Source organism: Arthrobotrys flagrans (genome assembly GCF_004000055.1).
Source record: "Arthrobotrys flagrans strain CBS H-5679 chromosome Unknown unitig_3, whole genome shotgun sequence".
In the NCBI taxonomy this organism is placed as follows: domain Eukaryota; kingdom Fungi; phylum Ascomycota; class Orbiliomycetes; order Orbiliales; family Orbiliaceae; genus Arthrobotrys; species Arthrobotrys flagrans.
The window spans coordinates 193960-217069 of NW_027137547.1; the positions used below are offsets into that span (position 1 = coordinate 193960).

General features: G+C 44.8%; 6 protein-coding genes across 6 annotated transcripts; 2 read left to right on the plus strand and 4 right to left on the minus strand.

Annotated features, from left to right (window-relative positions):
• Nucleotides 1–6472: 6472 nt before the first annotated feature.
• On the plus strand, nucleotides 6473–7155 carry DFL_001435 (uncharacterized protein; the record flags this gene model as incomplete). The annotated part of the gene is made up of 3 exons (XM_067630054.1): nucleotides 6473–6527; nucleotides 6606–6648; nucleotides 6732–7155. The coding sequence occupies 3 exons, from the start codon at nucleotides 6473–6475 to the stop codon at nucleotides 7153–7155; spliced, it is 522 nt and encodes a 173-aa protein (XP_067492736.1).
• A 553-nt stretch (nucleotides 7156–7708) lies between these two features.
• DFL_001436 (uncharacterized protein) lies at nucleotides 7709–8071 on the plus strand (the record flags this gene model as incomplete). The annotated part of the gene is made up of 1 exon (XM_067630055.1): nucleotides 7709–8071. One exon carries the CDS (start codon nucleotides 7709–7711, stop codon nucleotides 8069–8071), a length of 363 nt encoding a protein of 120 aa, XP_067492737.1.
• A 2330-nt stretch (nucleotides 8072–10401) lies between these two features.
• Nucleotides 10402–13027, minus strand: DFL_001437 (uncharacterized protein; the record flags this gene model as incomplete). Its single annotated transcript, XM_067630056.1, has 3 exons — nucleotides 10402–12231; nucleotides 12859–12887; nucleotides 12958–13027. The coding sequence occupies 3 exons, from the start codon at nucleotides 13025–13027 to the stop codon at nucleotides 10402–10404; spliced, it is 1929 nt and encodes a 642-aa protein (XP_067492738.1).
• A 3366-nt stretch (nucleotides 13028–16393) lies between these two features.
• DFL_001438 (uncharacterized protein) lies at nucleotides 16394–17612 on the minus strand (the record flags this gene model as incomplete). Its single annotated transcript, XM_067630057.1, has 4 exons — nucleotides 16394–16449; nucleotides 16531–16561; nucleotides 16820–17011; nucleotides 17088–17612. 4 exons carry the CDS (start codon nucleotides 17610–17612, stop codon nucleotides 16394–16396), a joined length of 804 nt encoding a protein of 267 aa, XP_067492739.1.
• A 968-nt stretch (nucleotides 17613–18580) lies between these two features.
• On the minus strand, nucleotides 18581–19641 carry DFL_001439 (uncharacterized protein; the record flags this gene model as incomplete). The annotated part of the gene is made up of 2 exons (XM_067630058.1): nucleotides 18581–19372; nucleotides 19441–19641. The coding sequence occupies 2 exons, from the start codon at nucleotides 19639–19641 to the stop codon at nucleotides 18581–18583; spliced, it is 993 nt and encodes a 330-aa protein (XP_067492740.1).
• A 522-nt stretch (nucleotides 19642–20163) lies between these two features.
• DFL_001440 (uncharacterized protein) lies at nucleotides 20164–21759 on the minus strand (the record flags this gene model as incomplete). The annotated part of the gene is made up of 1 exon (XM_067630060.1): nucleotides 20164–21759. The coding sequence occupies one exon, from the start codon at nucleotides 21757–21759 to the stop codon at nucleotides 20164–20166; it is 1596 nt and encodes a 531-aa protein (XP_067492741.1).
• Nucleotides 21760–23110: the final 1351 nt, after the last annotated feature.

The window sequence follows — 23110 nt, forward strand, 5'->3', positions numbered from 1 at the left end:
CTAGAATACTATCTTGTTCACCACACCAGTTTATTCAAGGTTACAAGACATCCACCCAAGATCGATAGACACTTGTCTTGGATCAACTCTGAACTTCCGCCCATTATTCTGCCATAGGTATAGTAGTTCAGCGATTATCTCCTTAAGAATCCCGGAGATCATATACAAGTAGTCGCAGATCGATACATTCTTTTCTAGGAAGTCCTGCGTTGAAAATGCGTGTGGTATATTGGCCCACCATTTTGTTTCTATATTATTCTTCTATTATATTTATGACACTCAATGCCTACCTTTGGAAAAACCTTGACACCGACCATTCATGTAGAATCCAAATCTACCAGCTCCCAGGCGGCTCCTGCTTCCCTGAACACTAGCTCAGACACTAAACAGAATCATTTTACACATTTTACAGGGGTTCCAGATCTTTCTACCATGACCACGAGTACAAATACCGTCACTGCTCTAGCAAAAACTCCCGTCAAAACGTCTCTTCCAGAGACTACCTTCAAACTATCAAATGATATGGAGAGGTTGGAGCCCATTCCGAAACACAAATTAAAAGGAGGCCTTCACGTTGAAAGTGTGCCGCGAGAAACTGAGGAAGTCGATGTTACAAAGAGGGTAATGGAATCATCATACTTTTACACGATAACTGTAACATGACCAGCATTAGAGGAGATTTTCGAGTCCGTGAATGTGGACCCTGAGGATTATAGGAAATTCGAAATTTAGCCTTATGCTAGGCCAGATCCGGCCTTAGACGCCGTTCCGGCAAGGTAAGTTCATAACCCTTCAAAGAAATCTAATAGAGAAAGATCTTAAGAATAAATGGGACTAACTTTACCTTCAGACATTATTTCGAAACAATGCACCCGATTTGCCACCAGTGCAAGTGCGACGACACGAGTGCCACACTCTTACGAGCGAATGCGAGTCGTGGGATATAGCAATACGGTACGAGGAATGGCTTTCCTGCCACTGTCCCGTTAGAATGAGAATGAGAAAGCTCGACGGGGCTTCAATCGCGGAAGCCATGGACGCGCTTAATAAAGTCCCAGCGTGGATCGAAAGAAAAGAAATCCGACCTATTTTACTACAAATAAATCATACAAACTGACATGGAATGGTGATGGATGGGTAATCCCAAGCACCCATATACCCCCTGCCCCGCAAAAAATACTTGGTACCGGGGCCTGATCGTGATGCCGACAAACCTTGGGTTGGGAATAGATTCGGTTGCGATCCTGCTCCACTGTTGAGTACCTGGCCTATGATGCTCGGAGATGGGTCTGGGGGAATTTTCAAGCGTGAGGTCGCAGAACCAGAAGGTGATGCGAAGGATTCTAGTTAATGCTGGCTACGTCTCAGGAGTCTGTGGTTATAGCATATATGCGTTTCGGCAAGAGTCTCGTTGGCTGTTGGTTGCTTCCTCATATTATATGCTTGTTTAAGTTAGTTAGTGCAATAAACTGAATTTACGCTGTGTATGTACCACTTATGATTTTTCAGGCCGACCCTTTAATAAAAAGTTTTCCAACAAGCAAAAATGCAGCTGTATTTCTCTGATTTTGTTTGATCCTTGATGCCAACATAGTCAAGACACTTAAGAAGGTGCTCACCCATCAAAGCGGACTGTATCTAGACTAATGTCAACATGCAACAGTAGTTCGGATGGCCCCACCACCGTCCTCCGAATTTTCTCGTAGAAAAGAGAGCTTGCATTCGAAATGCGAGAGGTATAGAAGCTCTGAGCATCATATATACGTTTAAACGTTGACCTTACATCTTTGAAATATTTGATGTACTAACGTGTCGAATCGTGATGAGAATGAAAATGTAATGTAGTCATTAACTTGGGTTTATTAAGTCAGCTATCTCATAAATATGTTACAACCGATATATGTTTGAGCGACGATTTCGGATGTGAATATATACTAGACAAACAGTAAAAATCACTAGTAATATTCGTCATATACTGCCGGATCTGGCACATCATCTAACAGAAACCTCCAAAACTCGAAGTAGCACCCGCCATCATGTTTTATATAGGAGGGGGTCTTCCACCATAGTTCATTGCCCCGACAGTTCCAACAGGCGCGAGTTTTATGGTTCTCAAAATTCCACGCACCCCTGCCTTCAAGAATTATAGTGCGAGCGAACGCAATGTATTTTGGATGTGAGAATTTTGTTCCAGCAAGCAAGTAAGATATGATTTTATGTAAGATAGGAAGGGGAAGGCCTTGGAGGTTTACTTTCGGTCTGGGAGGGAGAGGTATGACTTTTTGTTCTGGATGAGATTAGTGGCTTGCCGGTCTTCTTCCGGATGAGCTGGGACAAGGCGTTTTTGGAGTTCTCCCATATTACTCTGGAGAAATTCGAGCCTCACTTCTGAAGCGAGTAAAAGGGCCATGTCATAGTGAGTTTCAAAAGTTGAGCATCTGTTAGAAGAGATTTGATCAAATGCCAAAATTGTCGTGAATTTCATAGTCATGACACCGCAGAACTTCAACTGTGCACATCCGTGCAGCCAGTGTTTGAAGGTGTAGGATTCTAGCTAGCAATACTACTGAGATAAAGGCGAAGACAAGACAATTTTCCATTGTCTTTGGTGTGGTCGCGACTTCTTGATCCCACACAAGTTAAGTATGATGCGAACAGTGCGAAAATTCCCAGAGAACTTAATACCAGCGCCAAGCCTAATGAGTCAACTTTGTCAAACGGCCTAGTTGGGAAGGTTTGCTACTTCATAACCCACTATCGCCAACACGAAGTGCCTTACAAGCTATGGAAATTTCTCTTGCTGGGTTCTTTGTGACAAGGGTCACTGCGAGACTAGGTAAGGAGTAATATTTATTGGTATCCGGGCTTCATTCAGTGAGTTAGGTACACGGCCTCGTAGCCAAGCTGTTTATAGTTGCTCGCGGAATCTGAAGACAATGCTCTGTATCATCACATCGTTCGCGTTCCTATCCAGCAAGTGCAAAGGTAAGGCGAAGGTCTTCGTCTGTCCGCTAGATCCTTTTCATTAACGAAAGCAACAAACTAAGGAGATATCACATGTATTTTGTTTAAAGGTTTTTTTCGTTATATAATGGAGATGTAAGTACTTTTGATAAGTATTTCGGGATGTGAACATCTACTGGCCGCGCGAACGATATATATGCAGATCTTCAATCGATAAGTATGTTCTACACCAGCTCTGCTAGTCTCCTTTATCCTTTATTTTGTCCGGATCTAGCTCCGACAAAACAACTAGTCGACTCCGGCGACGGAATCTCAAGAGCGCTTAGGGCCTATAAAGGTTTCACGAACAATAGAAACGATCCCCCGAGACTAATCCCGAGGAAGAAGCATACTATATGCGAGCATTAGCGCTAGCCTAGGCGATTGAGGAATAGTACCAGTACCGAGGCTGGAATATTGCCGAAGAGCAGAGGTTCGAGCAAAGTTCAACCCGATACCAAGATACGACCTTAGAGAGTCTACGCAGCCCCAAAGGGTTCGCAGACGATACAAACTCCGGACCGACCTAAACCGAAGAACTGAGCTTTATATTGGCCGACTCGGGATCTTCTCTTACGCATCATACAGAGCGCTCCTTTACATCCTCTCCCTAATCTCTTGTAATCAGTCGTACTGTAAAGCACATTTCTCAGAACACAACTATCAAAATATCGACCAATCGGGGATCAGTGATGGATAGAGAAGGTGGGGTTTAATTAAAGCTGCACCTCTACTTTTTTCAATAGTTCTCTTCTCTTTTGTTGTCATGATACTGTCTCATCACCAGCTCACCATATCCTTACATTCAAGATTATTTCGTAAATATACGTAACGCCGTTGTACAGTTGGGTTTTGGATGTATTAGCATGGAAAATGCAGCAAATCCTGCCAAAACGCGAGTTGCAACAACTCCCAAATAACATACACCACTTGTGATGTACTAGTATACTCCGCGGTCGGGACCAAGGTTTTACGGAGATAAAAATGATATATAGTTACCTTTCAGCTGTTCAATATATCGGAGAGACAAATTGAAGAGATATCGCAGTCGCTGAAACATTCGGTTGGGGGCTCTGGTGAGGTCATATATATGTGCGTAAAGCAGGGATGCGACTGCGAGTGCGAAAGCAATGAAAATCCTAAGGCCTCTGCAAACACCAATAGAAATACTGTTGCCAGCAAATGCAACTCAATTTTCTTTTCCTCTGCTAGATGCCAGGGGACGAAAAATATATCAAGAGCAACATAGTGGAAGTCGAGTGATTGTACGAAACTTGGCCGTGATACAATCGTACATAGTTGGTATAGCAAGCACTTCTAGAACTATTATTAGTACGAATTCGGCTTTTCTCACCCGAAATATTATCAGCGCGGACTCGCGCGGACGTTCTACCTTATTCGTGAGCGACATCCGATATTTGACGGGAGGCTCACCATTGCACGTTGGCAGAAGCTTCGGTGTAGAGAGTTTGCCTAGAACAAGCGATGACGCCTGTATTTCTTTAGCTTCCGTATATTAACGTATCTTTTCAGAAATTTGGCTAGTAGAAACTAGACTACGGGCCGGCCCCCCATTCCGTTCGAGCCCCGCGCCTCACGTCTCTAGCTCTGCCTTTCATTGCCGCCATGTTATAGCCAATACCAAACGCACTGGGAAAGTAACGATCGCAAGGAGGGAGAAGAATTAACTTGCTGGGAAGATATTTAATAGACAATAATATAATTCAGTGCGATTTGATAACAGGTGTGCTAGTGTGTTGGATTTTTACTTTCAACACACCTTTAGAAATCATTACTTACATATACGCCGTTATGGTGTCCTTACAGGCTTGCAGAGAGCTCTCGTCACGAATTTGTGGCGGTCTCATGACATCCACCGGATTTGCAAGCCCGCAGGATGTACAAGCGATTCATGCATCTACATACACCCTTGAAGCAGTTGCACGACTTTAACGACGAAATGTACTCCGAGGTTCTTCGTTTTAACCAATTCCAGCCATTGGAGTGGAGAATATTGGCCTCCTGCGGAGTTCTCTTGGCCCTGCAGATCTGCAGGTCCTTGTGAAAGGAAACACAAAAAGAAGCAACTCACAACACGAAACCAAAGAACCTCTACTTTTGCTTTGTGAGATACCCGAGGGTTACATATATACACGCTCTCGAAATTTGTTATCCGATGTTAATTTGACTCTGTAGTATGTTTTTGGTTGGGCTCAAACCCGAGTGACAACTTCCACGACTGGAAACTGTCATTGTAAAATCTAATATACACTGATAGCCAAGATCTACTTGACAAAAGATCCAACTTCTGTTCGGTGGCATTCTTTATGGAGAGTTCGAGAATTGAGTTTTAAATCTCCGGGGGACCGGGAAGAGTAATTCTCTCAGCATATCGGAGATAAGCGTGATGATATTCTCACGTAAATTCAGCAGATGTCAGTTGGTCGTGTCACCACTGGCCTCAAAACGCTTGCCCTATTCCTCACACCTGCATACAGTCCCACATGCACAACTATATACGTACTAGTCCGCCAACAACCGGGCGCTCGCTTCCGTGGAAAAAAACCAAAGTTTCGAAGTTTCACCCTGCAGGGTCTAATTCCGGAGTAACGGCTAGTATAAAACGAGAATTTCTCTCTTTTCAATTACGGGATACGTATACAGCGCATTGTATGTATGTCTCATATCGCCTTCGCTGTGGTACGAGGCTAGTCTGTTGCTGTCTAGTCCTACGGATTTGTCCCCACAATTTACTGGTAATCGATAACGTGCGAGGCGTTACGCCACCTTCAACTCCACCGGACACCGGCAGCTAACGGTCCGGCTGGAGGGTTTTGCACGGCCCGTTTGAGTCAACTACGCTACTGAAAACGAAGTGATCGACGTCCACGGTTTGATTGTATAGGGTATCTAGTGGGTCCATTGTTTTAAAGGTACATGCATGAAGCGCTACGTTTGATTTGCCCCATTTGTTGCAGCTTCACGTAGGCAGATCTACAAAGGAGTTACTCTGTAGGTATCTGGATAGTAGAAATAGGGTCATGACTTTGAGTCCGAGGCTATGTACAAAGGAGTACAGTTGCAGGACGCCATCCAAGCCACCCACCAACGGGACTTAGTCCGGTGCTGAGCTCCTATAACGCAAGAGGGCAAGCGTAGTGCTAGTTTTGTGTAACTTTTGGTTGACGGCCTAGTAGTATCATCAAAATCAATTTGTGGTGATGTCTCTAGAGCAGTGCACTAGCATTGAAACATCAATGAGTTTAGTATTTTATATTTATTTTGCTGGCGATATGGTACCACTGTCTGAATATAAAAGGAGGCCATTCCTCCTCTTCAAAGTCTTCATTCGATATCAGCTTCACCATCGATAGCGGGCAGCAAAAAGCTACAGATTAATATCTATATCTAATACCTACAAACATTATTATACAAGTCAACGTACATTAACGCATCTAATCTACTCATAATGCTCTTCTCAAAGATTATCGTCGTCCTCGGAGTCGTCGCCACTGCCAGCGCTCGTAAGTTGATATTGATCCAATCTTTGCCCACCAATATAATGCCTATAGTACGCTAACGTTACGATCAACAAACCTTAGATATCATTCCTTCTAAGGTTTTGAAAAATAAACTCGCAAAGAAGTAAATTTCTCCTTTATGATTAATCTCCTCAATAGTTAGGATGCCCAGACATCGGATTTCTAATTTCCGTTACTCTTTACTAGGACCCACCCAGAGAAACGAACAATCACGGGCAACTTCAATTTGAAGGTGGTGGGTGGAAGCCATAATGGCGAATGGCTTCTCGGAAAATTCGACACCACGGGTGCATTTGGCCCCGGCCCCGTCGATGTGGTGGAATGTTGGCTAGGTATCGGTGGTCGCCTTGAGTGCACGGCCGCAATACCAGGCGTTTTAGGCTGGGACGATCTCGCATGGGCATTCTTCGATAACACGAGCGCGGAAATTACTGGCTGCTCGTTCAATGGCACTGATTTCCTGGTAGGATGCACGGCAACGTATGATGGGAACACCTATGACAGATTTGGAACAGCTGAGGATGGTGAGGTTTGGGCTATGGGTAACGAGTCTACCGACTGGGGCGTCTACGGTGGAGAAGAAATTTTTTTCCAGGGTTTTAACGCGTAATTAATTTACCTGGTGGATATGCACTCTCTGAGCCCAAATTGACCGGGTCATGGTGATCATACTATATCTAGATGGGGGCGATCAGTAGTACGCTGGGAAGATGAGAAGACGTTGGTGTTCTGGATCTTGTCTGATATGGCAATGTTGTAGCTTAGTAATAAAATACTTTTGGGGTTGGTATATGCATCTAAATTATTATCTAGATGAATCATAAATTTGATATCCAACTGTTAAGCCTTCTTGATATCAACTTGCCTGTAGATGGTCTCGCAGCGTATACTACGAGACCACGTGTAGACTCCTTGAATGCAACAAAAACAACGCGGTTTAGTTTAGATGCCGTGTTCATGAGCTGCCTTGGTATGTATCCAAATTCGGCTTCCATTTTAGAAATCCAACACTACAACAATAGACAACTTTTAATCTCATTCAGCCCTTATGTATAAAACTAAAACCGTTGCAATCCACAATCTACACCTTCGCCATACTCAAAACCAAACCTAACCTTTGCATTCCACTCAGAACAACTTTTACTCGACTTCTCCAGCCCAGAATGGAAGTTAGGACACCTCCTGACACTGCTAGTACAGCCGTCGATCTACTCAAGCTTGCACGCTGGTTGAGGCGCTATTCTTACGACAATCGGCCCGCAATCCCACTGGAAGAGCAATTGCAACGGCTCTACAGAACTTTCGTAAACGCGTCTTCCCCTGGTCACGATCTTCCCCTGCCCCCACTACCTTTTGATATTCGCCCCTATATTCTTCCAGGTAGAAGGCAAGTCGAGTCCAGTCCCGAGGCCGACGAATCTTCAAACCCCGCTCCGGAGCCTACACCACGCGAAGAGGAACCAAGAAAATCCCCAGAGCTAACAAAATCCCCAGAGATAGTGCAAGCTAGCCTCGAGTTGCTATAGAAGCGAGGTCGACCAAAGAAGAGCCAACACAAAGAGCCAACCCCGCGGGCTACTCAGAAATCGACAATAGTGATGAGATCAAAATCTGCTGCACAAAATAAAATATCCAAAGCTCCCTACACCTAAACTCAGTATAATCTGAGTCCCCGACACCGCCATATTATACAGTAACTCCATTAATTCGTCCTGCCAAAAGCTTGCACTAATCATAGCGAGTTTTAACATTTGGATTGTTATTAATTCGAGACACTATCTAGATCTATCAAAGTGTCGCACACAGTCTATATTGGGGTCAAAAGTTCCAATGTCTTATACTTGTTTCCGTCCAAAAGGCTTTAATTCTGGATGGGTCTTCGGAGATGATGCAGAGAACGTCGATGTCATCATTGGCAATAACTCGAGTGCCAATCCAGAGTTTCCCATTATTCATTTTCCTATTGGCTTCAATCTGAACTCCGGAGTCCTAATGATTACAAACTACCCGAAAAACGAGATTTTCCTCTATTTGGAAGTACGCACCGCTAAAAACACACATATTGAACCGCAAAGGCTCCACGAAGATACGGAGCCGTCATCTATCCTTGGGAGATAAACCCGAATCAGTTTGACCGACTGCTCCCTTTTCGCCGCCATTCCGAGGACTTTTGATGATCAAGGGTATCAAACGTTGCTGGTCGTAGCATTGAGAAGTTCTTTTAAAGGCTTCAACACGCCGATTACTCCCTCCGAAGCCGGTTCATCGATTTGTTCTGGATATAGTATTCGCAACGTCATCAGAAAGACTGACGCCTTGAATATATGTCATGTCGACATTGTCGTTGCTGTCCGAATAGCTAAGGGAGACAAATTTATCGCTAAACGTTCCTTGGAAAAGGAAAACTCTGACCATAAGGAACTCTACTCCAAAATTTGAAGCACGTATGTATCACATCATTTATACTCCTCTCAACCATAACAATAAACTAAGGCTCGATAGTAAAATGTCATACGGCTTGAAGATGTTCTCGAGACTGCTCGAGAAATACATTTAGTACTACCCGCTTCTCCAGGAGAAGACCTCTCCCAGCACAACTATCACAATTAGTCACCAGACCAAAAATTACACGCCGTCTTACAAATTTTTTCGGGAACAAAGTTCCTTCACAAAAACAACATCTCTCATCGCAACATTAAACCTAGCAATCTACTACTATTTACAAATAACCGTATCCTCATCAGAATCGCCGACCTCGAGAGTACTACTTTAGAGGCAACAGCGAGTGATGTGGCTGGAACCGAAAACTTCGCCGCTTCTGAAGTTATGTTCGCTGGGAGTCCGGATGCAAGCCCTTATCAAACAAACCTTGTCGGCAGATGGTCAATAGGAGTGGTTCTCGTGACATTTTCCAACCCTATTGAAGAATTCAGAAGGATGTCGTTGGAACTTAACGAAGACTATCACAAAACCGTAGCCACTTTCACATCTTGTTGCTCTGAGCCCCAGTCAATACTACTGCGGTTCGCGTCGTGCATGGCTAAGCCTGAACCAAGAGAACGAATGACTATTACTCGAGGCCTCACCTATGCCAAATGTATTGGGACATAAATCCTAACAAATTAGAAGTTTTCACACCAGCCCAAGCGACTGATTCAATCCGTTCCCTGTCACCTACTTCAACTGAACTTGCTCCTACGGCTGATCTAGGCAATAGGTGGCCGTTTCCCGAATCCGATAGAACTCTAGGAACGATTTCTCCAGCTTTAGTTGATGTCAGCAGTATCAGTACTAGCTTTGCAACTCTTGAGGGATCTGACCACCAGACGGATAGCCGGGAAAACACACCCTCGACTAACCAGATATACGAAGCCCTGCGTGGGTCTCCGAGCGATACCGTTAGCGAACGTTCCATTCATACTCAACCGCCCAGCAATAACACAGTATCTCAAGAAAAAGAAGTCACCGATCATCTCAATCCTGATATGTCACCCCTCACAGCACCACCGACGACGAAAAAATCCAAAGTGATGCCCGCCATTGAATTGGAAGATACTGGAAGAGTCCTTCGTCGGAGCGCACAAATCGCGAAACGAATGAATACAGGAAAGAAATGAGGTACCGTAGGAGGTCTGGGATAAGTTAAGGTGCGTAAAACTTTGCTGGGAAGATTCTTATGGCTGGAATTATTACCCTTGAATTGGATTGAATTAAATTGAATATTATAATTCTAGGAATTCTCTAACTGAGCTTCTCTTCTTATACTAATTTACAGCGACGGCGCTCGTCTAAGTCTTAGGCTGCTTTCTGGATTAAACTTATTCAGCAAGTGTAAACAGCTTTTTGATAGATTGACTCATGGTTCCCTAGTCCGTAATAGTCGGTTCAATTCAACAGCAAACTTCAAAGAAGCTTCGCCATATTCATACCTTGCTTCGATATCCGCACCGCTTTGTAGCAGCAGCCGAACGATCTTGCTGTGACCTTTAGTAGCCGCATATAGTAAAGCTGTCCTGTCGTTCTCACCCCTGGTTTCTATATCTGCGCCATTTTGTACTAAAAGCCGGACGACACCTTCACGCCCATTCTCTGTGGCACGTAATATTGGCGTATCTCGAAATTTATTCAACTCATCTGGGTGGACCTTTCCTATCTCAAGTAGCAGCTTAACAGCATCCTCATCCCCCTTTGCGGCCGCAGAATGAAGTAATTCTACGCCTATCGAATCCTTAGAGCCTGCCTCGCTGCTTTTCTTGAGAAGTTCCTCCGCCACATCTTCATGCCCGCTACATATAGCATATGATAGCGGAGTTCCCCCGATGTCATCTGCTAAATCGACCCGGGCTCCTGCCTTAAGTAGTATTTTGACAACTAATATATGCCGATTCCAAACTGCATATACTAGCGGTGTTCGTTTGTATATATCCCGAGAATTCACATTGGATCTCCTTTTGAACGGTACGCGGACGCCTTTCCAACGGAACCTTTTCACCAATTGCGTGACAATGGCATCAAATCCGTTTCCTGCGGCCCAGGATAGCGCTGATCGCCTGTATTTGTCATCTTTGGCATTTGCGTCAATGTTATTATCCGACTCCAACAAAGATTTCACCGCCGTAGTAAATCCGAAATAAGACGCAAGCATGAGTGTGGTAAAATTGCCTGGGAAGTCTGTATTTGTGCTTGCCCAAAATACCCTGAACCAGGTTAGGCAACTCTTTGAAGTAGTATCGCACAGTTTCAAGATCGCATTGGTTGTAGCCTGATCAAGATCGATTTCTGACTTTCGGAGGTGAGTCGTCCAGTATTTAGCAGAATAATCAAGAAGTATATGGCGGTCCACATACTCAGACGCGTCTTGCCTCTCGAGAAGTGGATCGGATTCAAACTCTTCAAAAAATAGGTGTCGGAAGCTAATATCGAAAAGAAGTTGATGGGAATCTTTTGGCCGAAGGGAGTTCTTCCATTTGAAGGCTTGTCGGGTATTGTGTTCAGGGCTCCCATTATCCTGTAGGATCAAAAACTCTTTCGCGGTTTGGTGAATCAAGTATATCTTCGATTCTACAACTATGACAAAAAGACCACAGAGATCCCTGATATCGTTGCGGATCCGCTCGGTTGGCTTGATAAAAATACTTCTGTAGGACTTATGGTTGTTCTCAGGGCCTAATTGCAATGCTAGATTCATCTCTTCTAGAGTTAAAGGCCGTGCTGCGCCGACTACAATATGTAACAGTAATCTCGCTGTCTCGTGGTCACGGCTCGTGGCAAGGATTCTCTCATACGCTTCATCAACCGTCTCGGGGAGTCCAGAAGTAATCTTGGCTATGGTCCTTCCGTTTGTGGTAAGGCTGAGATTGATGTCGCTCTCGACCAAGTTAAGAGTGAGGGAAACCCAGAGATACGTCCTGTTCTGAGCACTCACGAGTTTCTCCTGTAGAAGATTCCGCTCAATTTCTGTCAGTTCCAGCTTGTTTCCGATATCTCGGACTCTGGCTTCGATAAAAATATCAATTTCTCGGGAAATCTTTCCGACCTCTTCTTCGTTATCATCACGCAAATGGATGAAAGAGGAGCCCGGGACCTCTAGAGGCTGGAGCCCATGCCGAATCTCACGGGTCGGTCTGCTGGTCACTAGGAGTTTGAGATTAGAATCCCCCTTCGTACTGTAGAGCTTATGTAGCTCCTGGATAAACTGAGATCTTCTGCACTCTTGCATTCGTCGAGTGCATCGAGAACGCAAACAATCTCGCCGGAATTGTCGTGCTTTGTAGAATTCAGAAAGGCATTCCATAGCTCACTGAATGAGCTAACGAATCCTTCCCTCGCGATCTCAAATCGCTCAACTATCATTTCAGAGAGGAGAAAACGCTTCGCCATAAATAGCTGAAACAAAATGCACCAGAGTGCAGTAGTAATACTTCCTTGGCCTTCAAAATCGTCTTTGAAGAAAAAGTAACACGTTGTTCTGGAGTTAGTGGTTGGAAGGACGGAGTCAATCAGATATTTTGCGAGGACCGATTTTCCAGATCCAGGATCGGCGGACACCCAAAGCATCCGTGATGACTGACTTGACAGCCAGTCTCGAAAACGCGGATGTGCTGTAAACCATTCACAAGTCCCGTCAGCTCGGACTGGATTTCGATCTTTTCTGTTCTTCTCGACTGCCTTGTAAAGCGCGTTGAGGATTTTCTTTTCTTTGTCTTTGTGGGCCAATCGCACGTAGATCGCGATACAACACAATTGGCTTTCGAGAGTCAGAAAAAATTCCGCTTGGGTACACAATGCATCGCCACGAACCGATTTTACATACCGGCTTCGGCTTGATTAAAATTAATGACCCTAGTCGATAGCGAAGAGGGATTAGATTTCAACTCGCCGTTCAACATAAACTTAGGTCCTACTGGCTCACCCGTGATTATTGATCGCCCCAGCTTGGACTGCTGTTTGGGCCCCAGTGTGTGGAAGGTAGTTGGGTCCATTGGTTTTAGAGGCCCGCGGCTGTTGGCAGGAGGTAGTACCACTAGAGCTAGCCGCTGCAATCGGTGGTAGTATACTTTTGCGGATGCTTGAAAATTGGTCTCGTGCCTACCCTGTGTATCCCTCGCCTAGATAGCACGATAACTGCCGGTGGACTAGCATAGTTAACGATCGCGATCTGCTAGGATAAGTCTTTTCTGCTTCAATCACGGACCCCGCTTTTAGCGCCTCGAGATTTATTCTCATAGGCTTGATGGTTATTGGTACTAGTACCCTCATCGCGCATAAATTGGCCGGAGTGGAGATGTACAGATACATACAATGCAACCGCATCAGCCTCGCGGCCTCGTGCCACCAGAAAACTTGAGGTTATAAAATCCAACAATCGCAACACCTGGCCAAATGGCAAAGGATATTCCATGAGTTAGAATCGATATGTATATAGTTGGGAAGAATTTACGTAGTGTTACACAATGTAGATTGGCACAGTGTTCTACAGTCCATTGATGTTCTAAAAGGCCTATATCATGGAAATTTATATACCGATTATAGCCCTTACCGGAGAAGACTGTGTAGTATCCGCCATAGTATTGCCAATGGGCAAAAATACCTGCCCAGGGAACTGCTTGTATAGCTTCTAACGTGTATCCGTAAATCTGGTTAAATCTTCCGAACGGTACAGCAAATGGCGGTTGCCAACGCCGCTTGTCAATGAGGGCTACAACTCTTTTGGTTAAGATTACTTCTTGTAGCTTGGCCTGTCATGGCTTCCCTGTTGGGATCAGGTGTATAATCGGCAAAAAACTTCCAACTCGTGTGTTCAGCGCGGCTTGTACCTGACTCAATCTCGAAAACAAGCTGATTACTCCGGCGCTATTGATAAAGATGACGACTGTACAAGTCGGTTGATAACAGGCTTGAATGTGAAACCCACACCTCCGGTACCAGATTCCCTCTAACATAAACAGTCTTTCTAGTATAAGTGCTATTGTAAATAGATATGTTTCTTGTGTAACGTTTCTAAGAATCGAAATTTAGAGAGACCTTGACACCCTTTCCAAGATATCTAATGAGACTAAAATAATATTCATTTTTGTATCTAGGGGTTTAGTGACATTATCGATGCAAGATCTTAAATAACGGGGCTATTCATCCACTAGCATAGACAAGAGACCCCTATAGTCGGTATTGCAATTGAATATGCCGGATAAAACACCACGCATAATTCCAAGAACATCCCTGTCAGGGCAATGTCGGTGGTATATTCTCCGACTTGCCAACCCCGCCTTTTGCTTTGCCAGGTATGCCGAACCGAAAATCTATCCGTCAGACAGGGTTATCAAACAGCGAATTCAATGACCTACAAACATATTCGACTACCGCTACTATCACGCGTAATCGATGGAGGACGTGGAGCGGATATTGCAGGTTAACATGTAGATAATTGAAAAAGTGTGGTATCGGAGCGCTTTGAATCATTGAATGTCTTAGGACCTTAAGACCAGATTGATTACTCTTCCATGTCGATTAGGGGAGAGATTTGCGTAACAAATTTGTAATTGACTCGGACTTTGGAACCTAGCTCCAGAAGTCATATATACCGTCCTAATTATGAGGGATTGTAGAGATTGTGAATTACTATTATTCGCAACCTGGAGATATCCATTGGAGGCTAAATTTAGCGCAAAGAATCGCCATCAGTATTACACATGCATTCAAGAGCAACCACGAAGAAAATTGCGAAATACCTTCGGGGATCATTCTTTCGGTAATGAAATGTTTCGGGAGATTCACCTTTGGACTTTTTATTTGGGACTATGACCATCTCATTCAGACTTACTTCCGAGGCCTTGCCTGACGCCTCACGGGCAGCTAAATCCCGATAAACTTGGTGATACTTTTGATTGCTGAGCCGCTGTCTGAAGCCCCACTTGTGAAGCCAGTCTCGATATTGGCAGTCCCTAAATTTATAAAATGACAAGATCATAAGATTACATTCTGGGGCCGACGATTACAAGAATCGCTATCTCTTAAGAGATAATACTTGCGTTGCGTTTAATCCGTGGGCTTTATATCTCTACTCGGATATCTTTGCTTCCATAGAAGTACAGAATAGAGAACTTCAATTTTTTTTTTCGAATTTGAGGTTCATCTAATCTATTGCACCGCGGCGCTCGTTTCCTGGGTCGCTGAACAGATACCTCCATCCTATTTGATCAATTGAATGTACGAACAGGACAACCTAAAACTGTAGCCCGATACTGTGTAAGAAAATGTCCGCAGCTGGCCACCTCCGAAATTTGACAACCTCGCCAATGGTTTCGTTTGGTACCAGCCAGGCCTGGATCTAGAGCCTCTTCTCGGAGCTGCAGAGTATCTAGCGATTTGGACGGGGAAAGATGCAAAGTATAGTAACGACGGTACCGAAAGCAAAGAAATTAATAGGAAATAATATTTTAGCTGGATTTGTTGGCTTGATTGCATAATGGTAGTGCGGTGACGAACTTCCCGATCTCAATGAAGGTCACCATCCCTTCTTATAGAACAAACTACTACAACTGGTTAACGAACAAAATGTGTTGCTGATACAATGACGTATCCCTGAAGGTCCTGATTAGCTGAAATCATATATATATTGTTAAGTCAATGTGGATCCTGTGCCAAGCTTTCCCCGCATATCACGGCTACGACTCAATGGAATCTCGACGCGAACTCTGGCCCCTGGACGCAACCGCATAGCCGGAATTATCAGACGTCACCAGCTAGACGCTAGTGATGTGGAAGTGGGTGTGAGTTTGGGAGCCCGAGGCCTAAATTTCGTACATTGCTAACGAGCTTGGATGAAGAAATTAGAGGAGGCACGAGGCTACAAAGCACCGGCATGCTCATGCGCATACGCAAGCTCTCTGTCAGCCTTAAGTTTGCGGCAGCCAACTGAGCGGCACGGCTAGATGGAGAAAATGGGTGTCGTTAGTCTATAAAAGCTGGAAATACCACGGAAGAAGATCAAGCTAACATTATAATACTGCAAAAAGATGATAGGACATTTATAACCGCAATAACTTGCAACCCAAAACCTCTTCAGCAGTCGTCTTCCAACAAAAACAACGCATTTGCCTTCATTGTAGCCAGCGATTGTCAGTAAAATCATGAAACAGACAAGTACACTCTCTATATTACACAGGCCTCTGGCTTAATGAGACCCGAACGTTCCTGAACTAAAGTTTCGGGCAAGACTAACTCAGCCCCAAGCTCTCTAGCGACAGCGTGTGCCCATTTTTTTGTTATGGGAGCTGGAATATAATCCAATGCTGTAACTCGTTCATTCCGACAGTGTGGATCAGTTCCTTTTTCCCGAACCCACCGCATTATTGCCTGCCGCTCATATAACTCTCCCGACAAAGTAGATCTGACTGGGTCAACACTGCATTAAGAAAAATAGAGAACGTTAGTGTATGCTTCATTTGTTTGAAATACGGATATACGATCTCTAGGGGGCTCTTACACCAAACAATGTGTGATAGCACATTCGAGGTCTTTAAAGATTGAAGAAGACGGGCCCATATCCAGTTTTCCTCCTTCCCAAATGTAATAGCGCCGGTCAGGGATAACGAAGGATGTAAGCCAGTTCATCCATCCACCTGCCGCGTGTTTTCTTTCTATCATTGCGTCGACAATAGCGTCTGATATGGAGACCGCTACGACTGACACCAAGGTACCTAAGTACAAGCTATGTCCGGGGCCACAAGTCCTTTCGAAACTGCAGCAAGTGTGCACGCTGATCCCAAAGATACAGCTATGATATGGGCCAAAACGCGGCACGCCGTTTCAAAAGTCATAATCTCGTCTAACTTCACCTGCTCTACTGCTAGAGTCTCGTGGTCTCGACGTTGTATAGCAATTTGTTTGCATAGTAAATGCCATAACGTCCTAATTGCATAGAACAGACTCTCAATTCCAACTTGAGCGATGGCGCCCTTGAGACCCTATACCGAGTTATTAAGTCCGTTTAACAAGTTTGAAGGGATCCTGGGATATGGGAAGTGCCCTAAATATCCTTACCGATATGCCCTTTCCAAGCATCTGTAGCATTTTTCTATCCCCGAGTATGGTTGCGAGTTGGAGAAGTTTATTTAAGATAGCTTCTTTGAGATACCCAGCTAAACCGCCGAGGCCCAAAGCTGCGCCAACAGATTTCAACGATTCACACCATGCTTTAGACCTTTCCTCAGCAGTTGAAGCCTGTGAAACTGCTAGGATACCGGTAGCAATTGCCGGCAGTGCTGCGAGAATAGCACCATAGATTATTGAAGGCGAAACCCCGAAGATACGGTATTGCTCTGACCCGGCGCTGGCCTGGGGGACGGGAGTTGCACCTGCAGCAAACGATACACCTTTTGTTCTCAGAGGGGATGCAGAAATGATCTTCCCGTCCCGGCGACTACGTTCGCGAGCAACGACAGCATCATCGCGTTCTTGGTTGAGATCTTTTTCAATCTGTGCAGTTGATTCGTTTGAGAAAAGACCTGTGTTCAAAGACTCAGTGGGTTGTGCACATGCCGCCAACAAAAGACAAGTTGCATCCATGGTTGTTCAAGAATATATTGCAATCGGTATCAACAAGAGTTCATATAGTGAGATTTAATAGTTACAATCCAAAAATCTGCGGAATGCTTGTCCCGGAATCTAAAACAAATATGAACTATCGGTGGGTCGAAAGCCTGAAGCTTGGGGAATCAGAAGATTATGCGCTATACAAGGATACTTACTTTGAGAATATATAAGTACCTTAATCGGATTCAGTACATTGCATTGTAGTCGTTGCCCGCCTAACGAATAGGTACTCCAAAGCTCCAGGCATTTCTGCCAGGCCCAACGACTTCAGGCAACTTTAGGGAACAACGTGATTGATCTGTTTTAGCAGGCTCGCATCCAGGCGCTCAAGGCTGAGCTGTTTCAGTAGGTATGGCGGCCGCACAGCCGACTAGAAACGTGAATAGTATCATTCCCGAGTACATGTACACGTACCATCTACACCCTTATGTGTAATTCAGGTCCGGGTACGAGACAATGTGTAATCCCAGTTCGAGAAGAATGTCAATGAATACAGCAACATTAGATACCGGTCCGATACATCATTGCAAACTATAACTTGACAAAATGTTCGCAACATCCCTCCTGAAAGGATCAACCCCTCTAAACGCCATCCCATCCGCCAAATACCTACTATAAACCGTCTGACTATACCCCCACTCAAACAGCACCCTCAGACTAAACCTTCTTTTTAACACATACTCAAAAAAACCCAACTCATACGGCAAATCACTTTCCACCGACCCATCTCTCCGATCAACATGCAGTAATTCATGAAACAAACGTAGTAACCTAACCTGTGCCAACGGTCTTCCATCCGCTCCAAACCCCACCGGTCTAGTAAGTAACTGTATAGAAGGGTGCCGTGATAGATCCGCAAGGTTTTGTGGAATCCATGCTTCTAGGGCTCCGTGGATTCCAAGGAATGTTACTGGGATGCGTTTGTATCTTATACCGTCGAGTCAGGCAGGACCTCGTTCTACTGCTCTACCCGCGCAGTTTAGTTGTTGCTGGGCGACACACCATAAGAGTTCGTGACAGCCAATTATCATCATGATTGTTTGAACTGCACCTGCGGTTGGGTAATCTCGATCGTTGTTCGACTTCTGGGTGGTTGATATAACGGTTCCATCCCATATAGCTTCCCGTTTACCCCTTTCAATAAGGTAATCCCCCAGCTCGCTGAAGATTTCATCCAATTGCGCCTGCGAAGCTCGTCGTTTATTATAACATGCCCACTGACGAATATACGAAAGGTCTTCCGCGCCAAAACTGCGTCTAGGCGTATAATGAGCCGAAATATTCAACGGGCCCGAAAAGTCTCTTCTTAAAACAGCAGCCTTAGGATGATCTGCAAATAAGGGTTCCCAGTAAACACTCGATAGAACCGCCGATATTAGGAAGAACCGGTACATGCTAGCATATACCTTGAAATCGATTTCCTCAGCCGAAACTCCGGGTTGCGAAGCATCAACGCCATGGGGACAAGGTCCAGGGAGTTGGATTTTGGAACTTGATTGTTGGCAAAATATATGAATATTTCTTTGCTCATGTCCGAGAAATAGCGCGGCTTCGACGAAATACTTCAAGTCGAATACTTGAATTATTTCATTTGGGGATGGAGGATTAGAGTGTGCTCCCAAACGGTGGATCGGGATCCTCTTAGGTGGCTTTTCATTCTCGACCACATTTACTCCATTGCTTTGGAGAGCCATGACTTGATACTGCTTCTCCGCCATGTCGATGGCCCGAACCTACCGTTATATCTTTGTTAGTCATTTTTTCCTTTAAGGCAGAAGAACCAACATGGTAATGTATGTACAGCTCTCAGAGCATCGTCAAACGCGACAATACAGTTACTACCAATATGCAAGATCACAGCCTTCTGGTGATTCTTCCAGATCGACTGAAGTTGCTGACATGTTGCCGCCAGTGTCGTAGCCGCCTTAAAGGTTGTGCACCTTTTGAAAACCTCCACATAGATCTCATTTGGAAGACCGAGAAACGCCGAGGTGTATTTCATGACACCAATCAGCTGCGGCTGGGCTAGCCAGAGCTAGATACTTAAGTACTGAATATATAAGTGACGAAGAATAGAAGGCAAAGTCCAAAGCAGGAAATTTTTTCGAAAAGGACAAGTTTAACATCTGTGGCTAGAAAGCGCATGACGGGATTCAAGAGTGTTAACCATCAACTAGCACAACAACAACGTTGCAATAACATCAACGCCATGATCGTGGCGAAGACGCCGAAATCCAACAACACACCTGGATCTCATTGCTACAAATTGTTAGATGTCATCAGTTTCGTAGATGTCCAGTTCGAGTCTTAGTCAGCTTCCTAGATGAAATAAATATCATGGAAAAATAGTTTTTGCTATAGTATAATAAATACACGAAGTACAATTAAAATAACGCTATCAACTTTGCGCCCAAATCCAATCCGCGATCAACTATTCTCAAACTTCAAAACAAATACCAGTATCCTAGCTCCATGCACAACTTCCACCACATGTACTTCCCATAACCCGGAATGCAAACCACAGCTACCACGACTCCTCCGAACTGGGCGATCGAGGCGGCGAAGCAGCAGCATTATCATCATCGCTGTCAAAAGTGAATGTTCTATTAATCCTCAGAACCCGTCTCGAATTCGACTCCGGCCACTGCCTCCACTTATGATTCGTGATCGAATCCCAAAAGTCATCGGCTTCTTGATGAGTCTCAAGTTCTTTAGCCAAGTTTTTGGATAATATGTGCGGTGACTCCATGTAGGTGTATCCACTGTTTCTCTCTTGAGCCGACGGAATAACCTGACATTGCACTTTTCCAGACATCCAGTCTCCGTATGCGTCGATATCTGGGAACCGTTCTTGTTTCCTCCATTGGCCCCTTTGGACGATTTGGAATTTTGTCAAACCGTGACATTCTTTTATTACTTTCAAAATCTCGAACCATTCTTCCTTCGGGTTTTCCAGCATACATTGCGAGAGGAAAATGTCTCGAAGTCGGTCCTTGCACGGTTCTAGAAAGGTTTTGAGGGACTCAACGTTCAATCTCATTCCCGCGAGTTCCACATTTTTCAGCTTTGGTAAAGCGGGGAGGGGACATCCATCGGCGTATCTGTTACTTGAGGATGATAAATCTTCCAATCGAAGCTTTTCGATAGTACCCGCCATGGACTCGATCCATTTGCAGAAGTTTCGTCTTCCTGTGGGTGCAGGAGGTGGGGGAGCACCGGGTGGTGGCAGTGTGAGAGTCCTAGTCCTCCGTTCGCTCTCAGTATAGCTGATATGAAGCACTCGCAGGTTCGATAATGTAGATTGCATTCGCTGCAGTTGTAGAGGAGGCGTAGTAAACCAAGCCAAAGGTATTCCGTCCCCGAATAAACCGCTATCACTGATCTTCTCCAAAGTCGAAACTCCAGCAGTAACCGCCGCATTTATAGTGTAATTCCAGTATCCAACATGCTTATATTCAAGTGGTATACTATAAACCGTCATGGCGTTGACCAAGTCCGGGATGAGGCGTTTCCCAGGTACCAACCCGACCGTAGGATAAAGAAGTGCGAACTCCGAACGAGCCACGCGATGATTTCTTCTCCAGTCAAACTCGATAGATTGTATATTCGGAAAATTCATGAATGCCATAGTAAGCATATTAGGAACCAAGTCCCATTTATGCATGTGCTGAACCCCCGGCCATTCGCTTTTTGACTGCTCGTACATCTTCAACACAAGGCTAGCCGGCATGGATCCACAGAACCCCGGTTTCTCATTTTTCGATTGCTCTTCGAGTTTCCTACGAACTTCTCTCTCCGGGTTTATATATGGGGAAGTGGGACTGATTCGTAAATTTCGTACTCGCTTGTTGATTCCCGAAGGGTGTTTGGCGACTTTCAACAGATTCTCAAGGCTGACAGGGATAAAGTAGACGGTTCGGGTGGAGTATAGAGCGTCAAGGTGGAGTTCTTTGACTTTGAAATTTAACTCCTTGCAAGTCATCCGAAGAGCAAGTAAGTCATCTTCGTCGAGTTCTTTAGACAGTTGAACAATAAGATCTGGCGAGAGGGAGAAAATCGGTGGTCTTTCCATCGGAGGATCCATATTTGTTGAGGCCATGCCGCCTAGTTCTGAAGACATCTCGAAACCGTTCTCCTAGAAGACCATAGACAAGTTGAAATTGACGAGCAGGATGAATAATCCAAAACTTCGGGGGTTTAAGTTAGCTAAATAGATCTTCATCCGATAGATCCTGACAGCTGACTCATGAGGAAATATCAGCAGAATGTTACTCACCAACAGGCTCGCAGGATTATGAGATTGATCCAAACCTGCAAACCGATGGTTGCACAATGTTCAAGTCTCAGCGATAACCCGCCAAGGCCCATACCCATGTCGGATGGGTGGTGCACTGGTACTAAAAGGCAGTCGCTACCAATCGATTGCAATGCCACTAAACTACCGCTCAAAAAAGTTCCAGCCCGTTTTCTATCGATATCTTCTGAATGGTACTATCCTTTTCGCCTGCGGGGTTGGGATTGTGCAGTGTCATACTGTTTTTCATCCCCCGCAGGCTCTGCTGGTGACGGCGTTAGGCTGGTCGATCTTGGCACTTGGAATGGCTGCACCAGAACTTGTCTTATCATCGGTCCAGGAAAGCCAAGGCCCGCCAAATGCTCTACTAGTCGGTTTGGGTACTGTCGGCGTCGTTCTTTGCGCAATTGGATATTGGCTGTAGTCATACGTGCATGCTCTTGTTCAAAGTCATCAGCTGCGACGCAAAGTCACTGACGCTCGAGTTTCAAAACTGCGTTGACATCTAAATGTCATAGCGGTTGCTATTCATACCCCATATTTGTCTTCTACTGGTTCGGAGGCTTGTTGTTTAACATCATCATTTATCTCCCGACAATGTTGCAAATATACCCGCTTCTGTTCTTCTTTTTGACACTTCCAATTTCCATTCCGCAGAGATATCAAAATGAGGTCTGGTCAGATTTGGTTAGATCTGGCTTGGGGCAATCATTTCCCTTCCGCGTTATCACAAACTCCCACATTTGCCAACACACGTGCACACCAGCCTGTATTGAATTTTAAAACCCCAAATGATAAACTCGATCGGGTATGTATATAGCCATCACCGCATCTCTGCTATTTCAAATCCTATTCCATATTCTACCATTTCCCTTGATCGAAACATCAAATGGCTGTAAGCGCCGTACACAACGCCTAGAAGCCAATATCGCAATTGCAATATTCTCCTAACCAAAACCACGATGCAAGAGATATGAGCCCGTGCTGACTGCACCGCAAAGACACAATATTTACCACTTTTTAAGCTTACAATTCCGCTACCTCCCCTGACTAATGGCCCGCAGTAGATTATATAAATCGTCCTGAAAGGCAGGAGGACAGACTCGACCTGGATAAAGATTGTCGAGTCTTCTGTCCTTGCTAGGCAGCAGCGAGAATGATATGATTAAGCATCGGT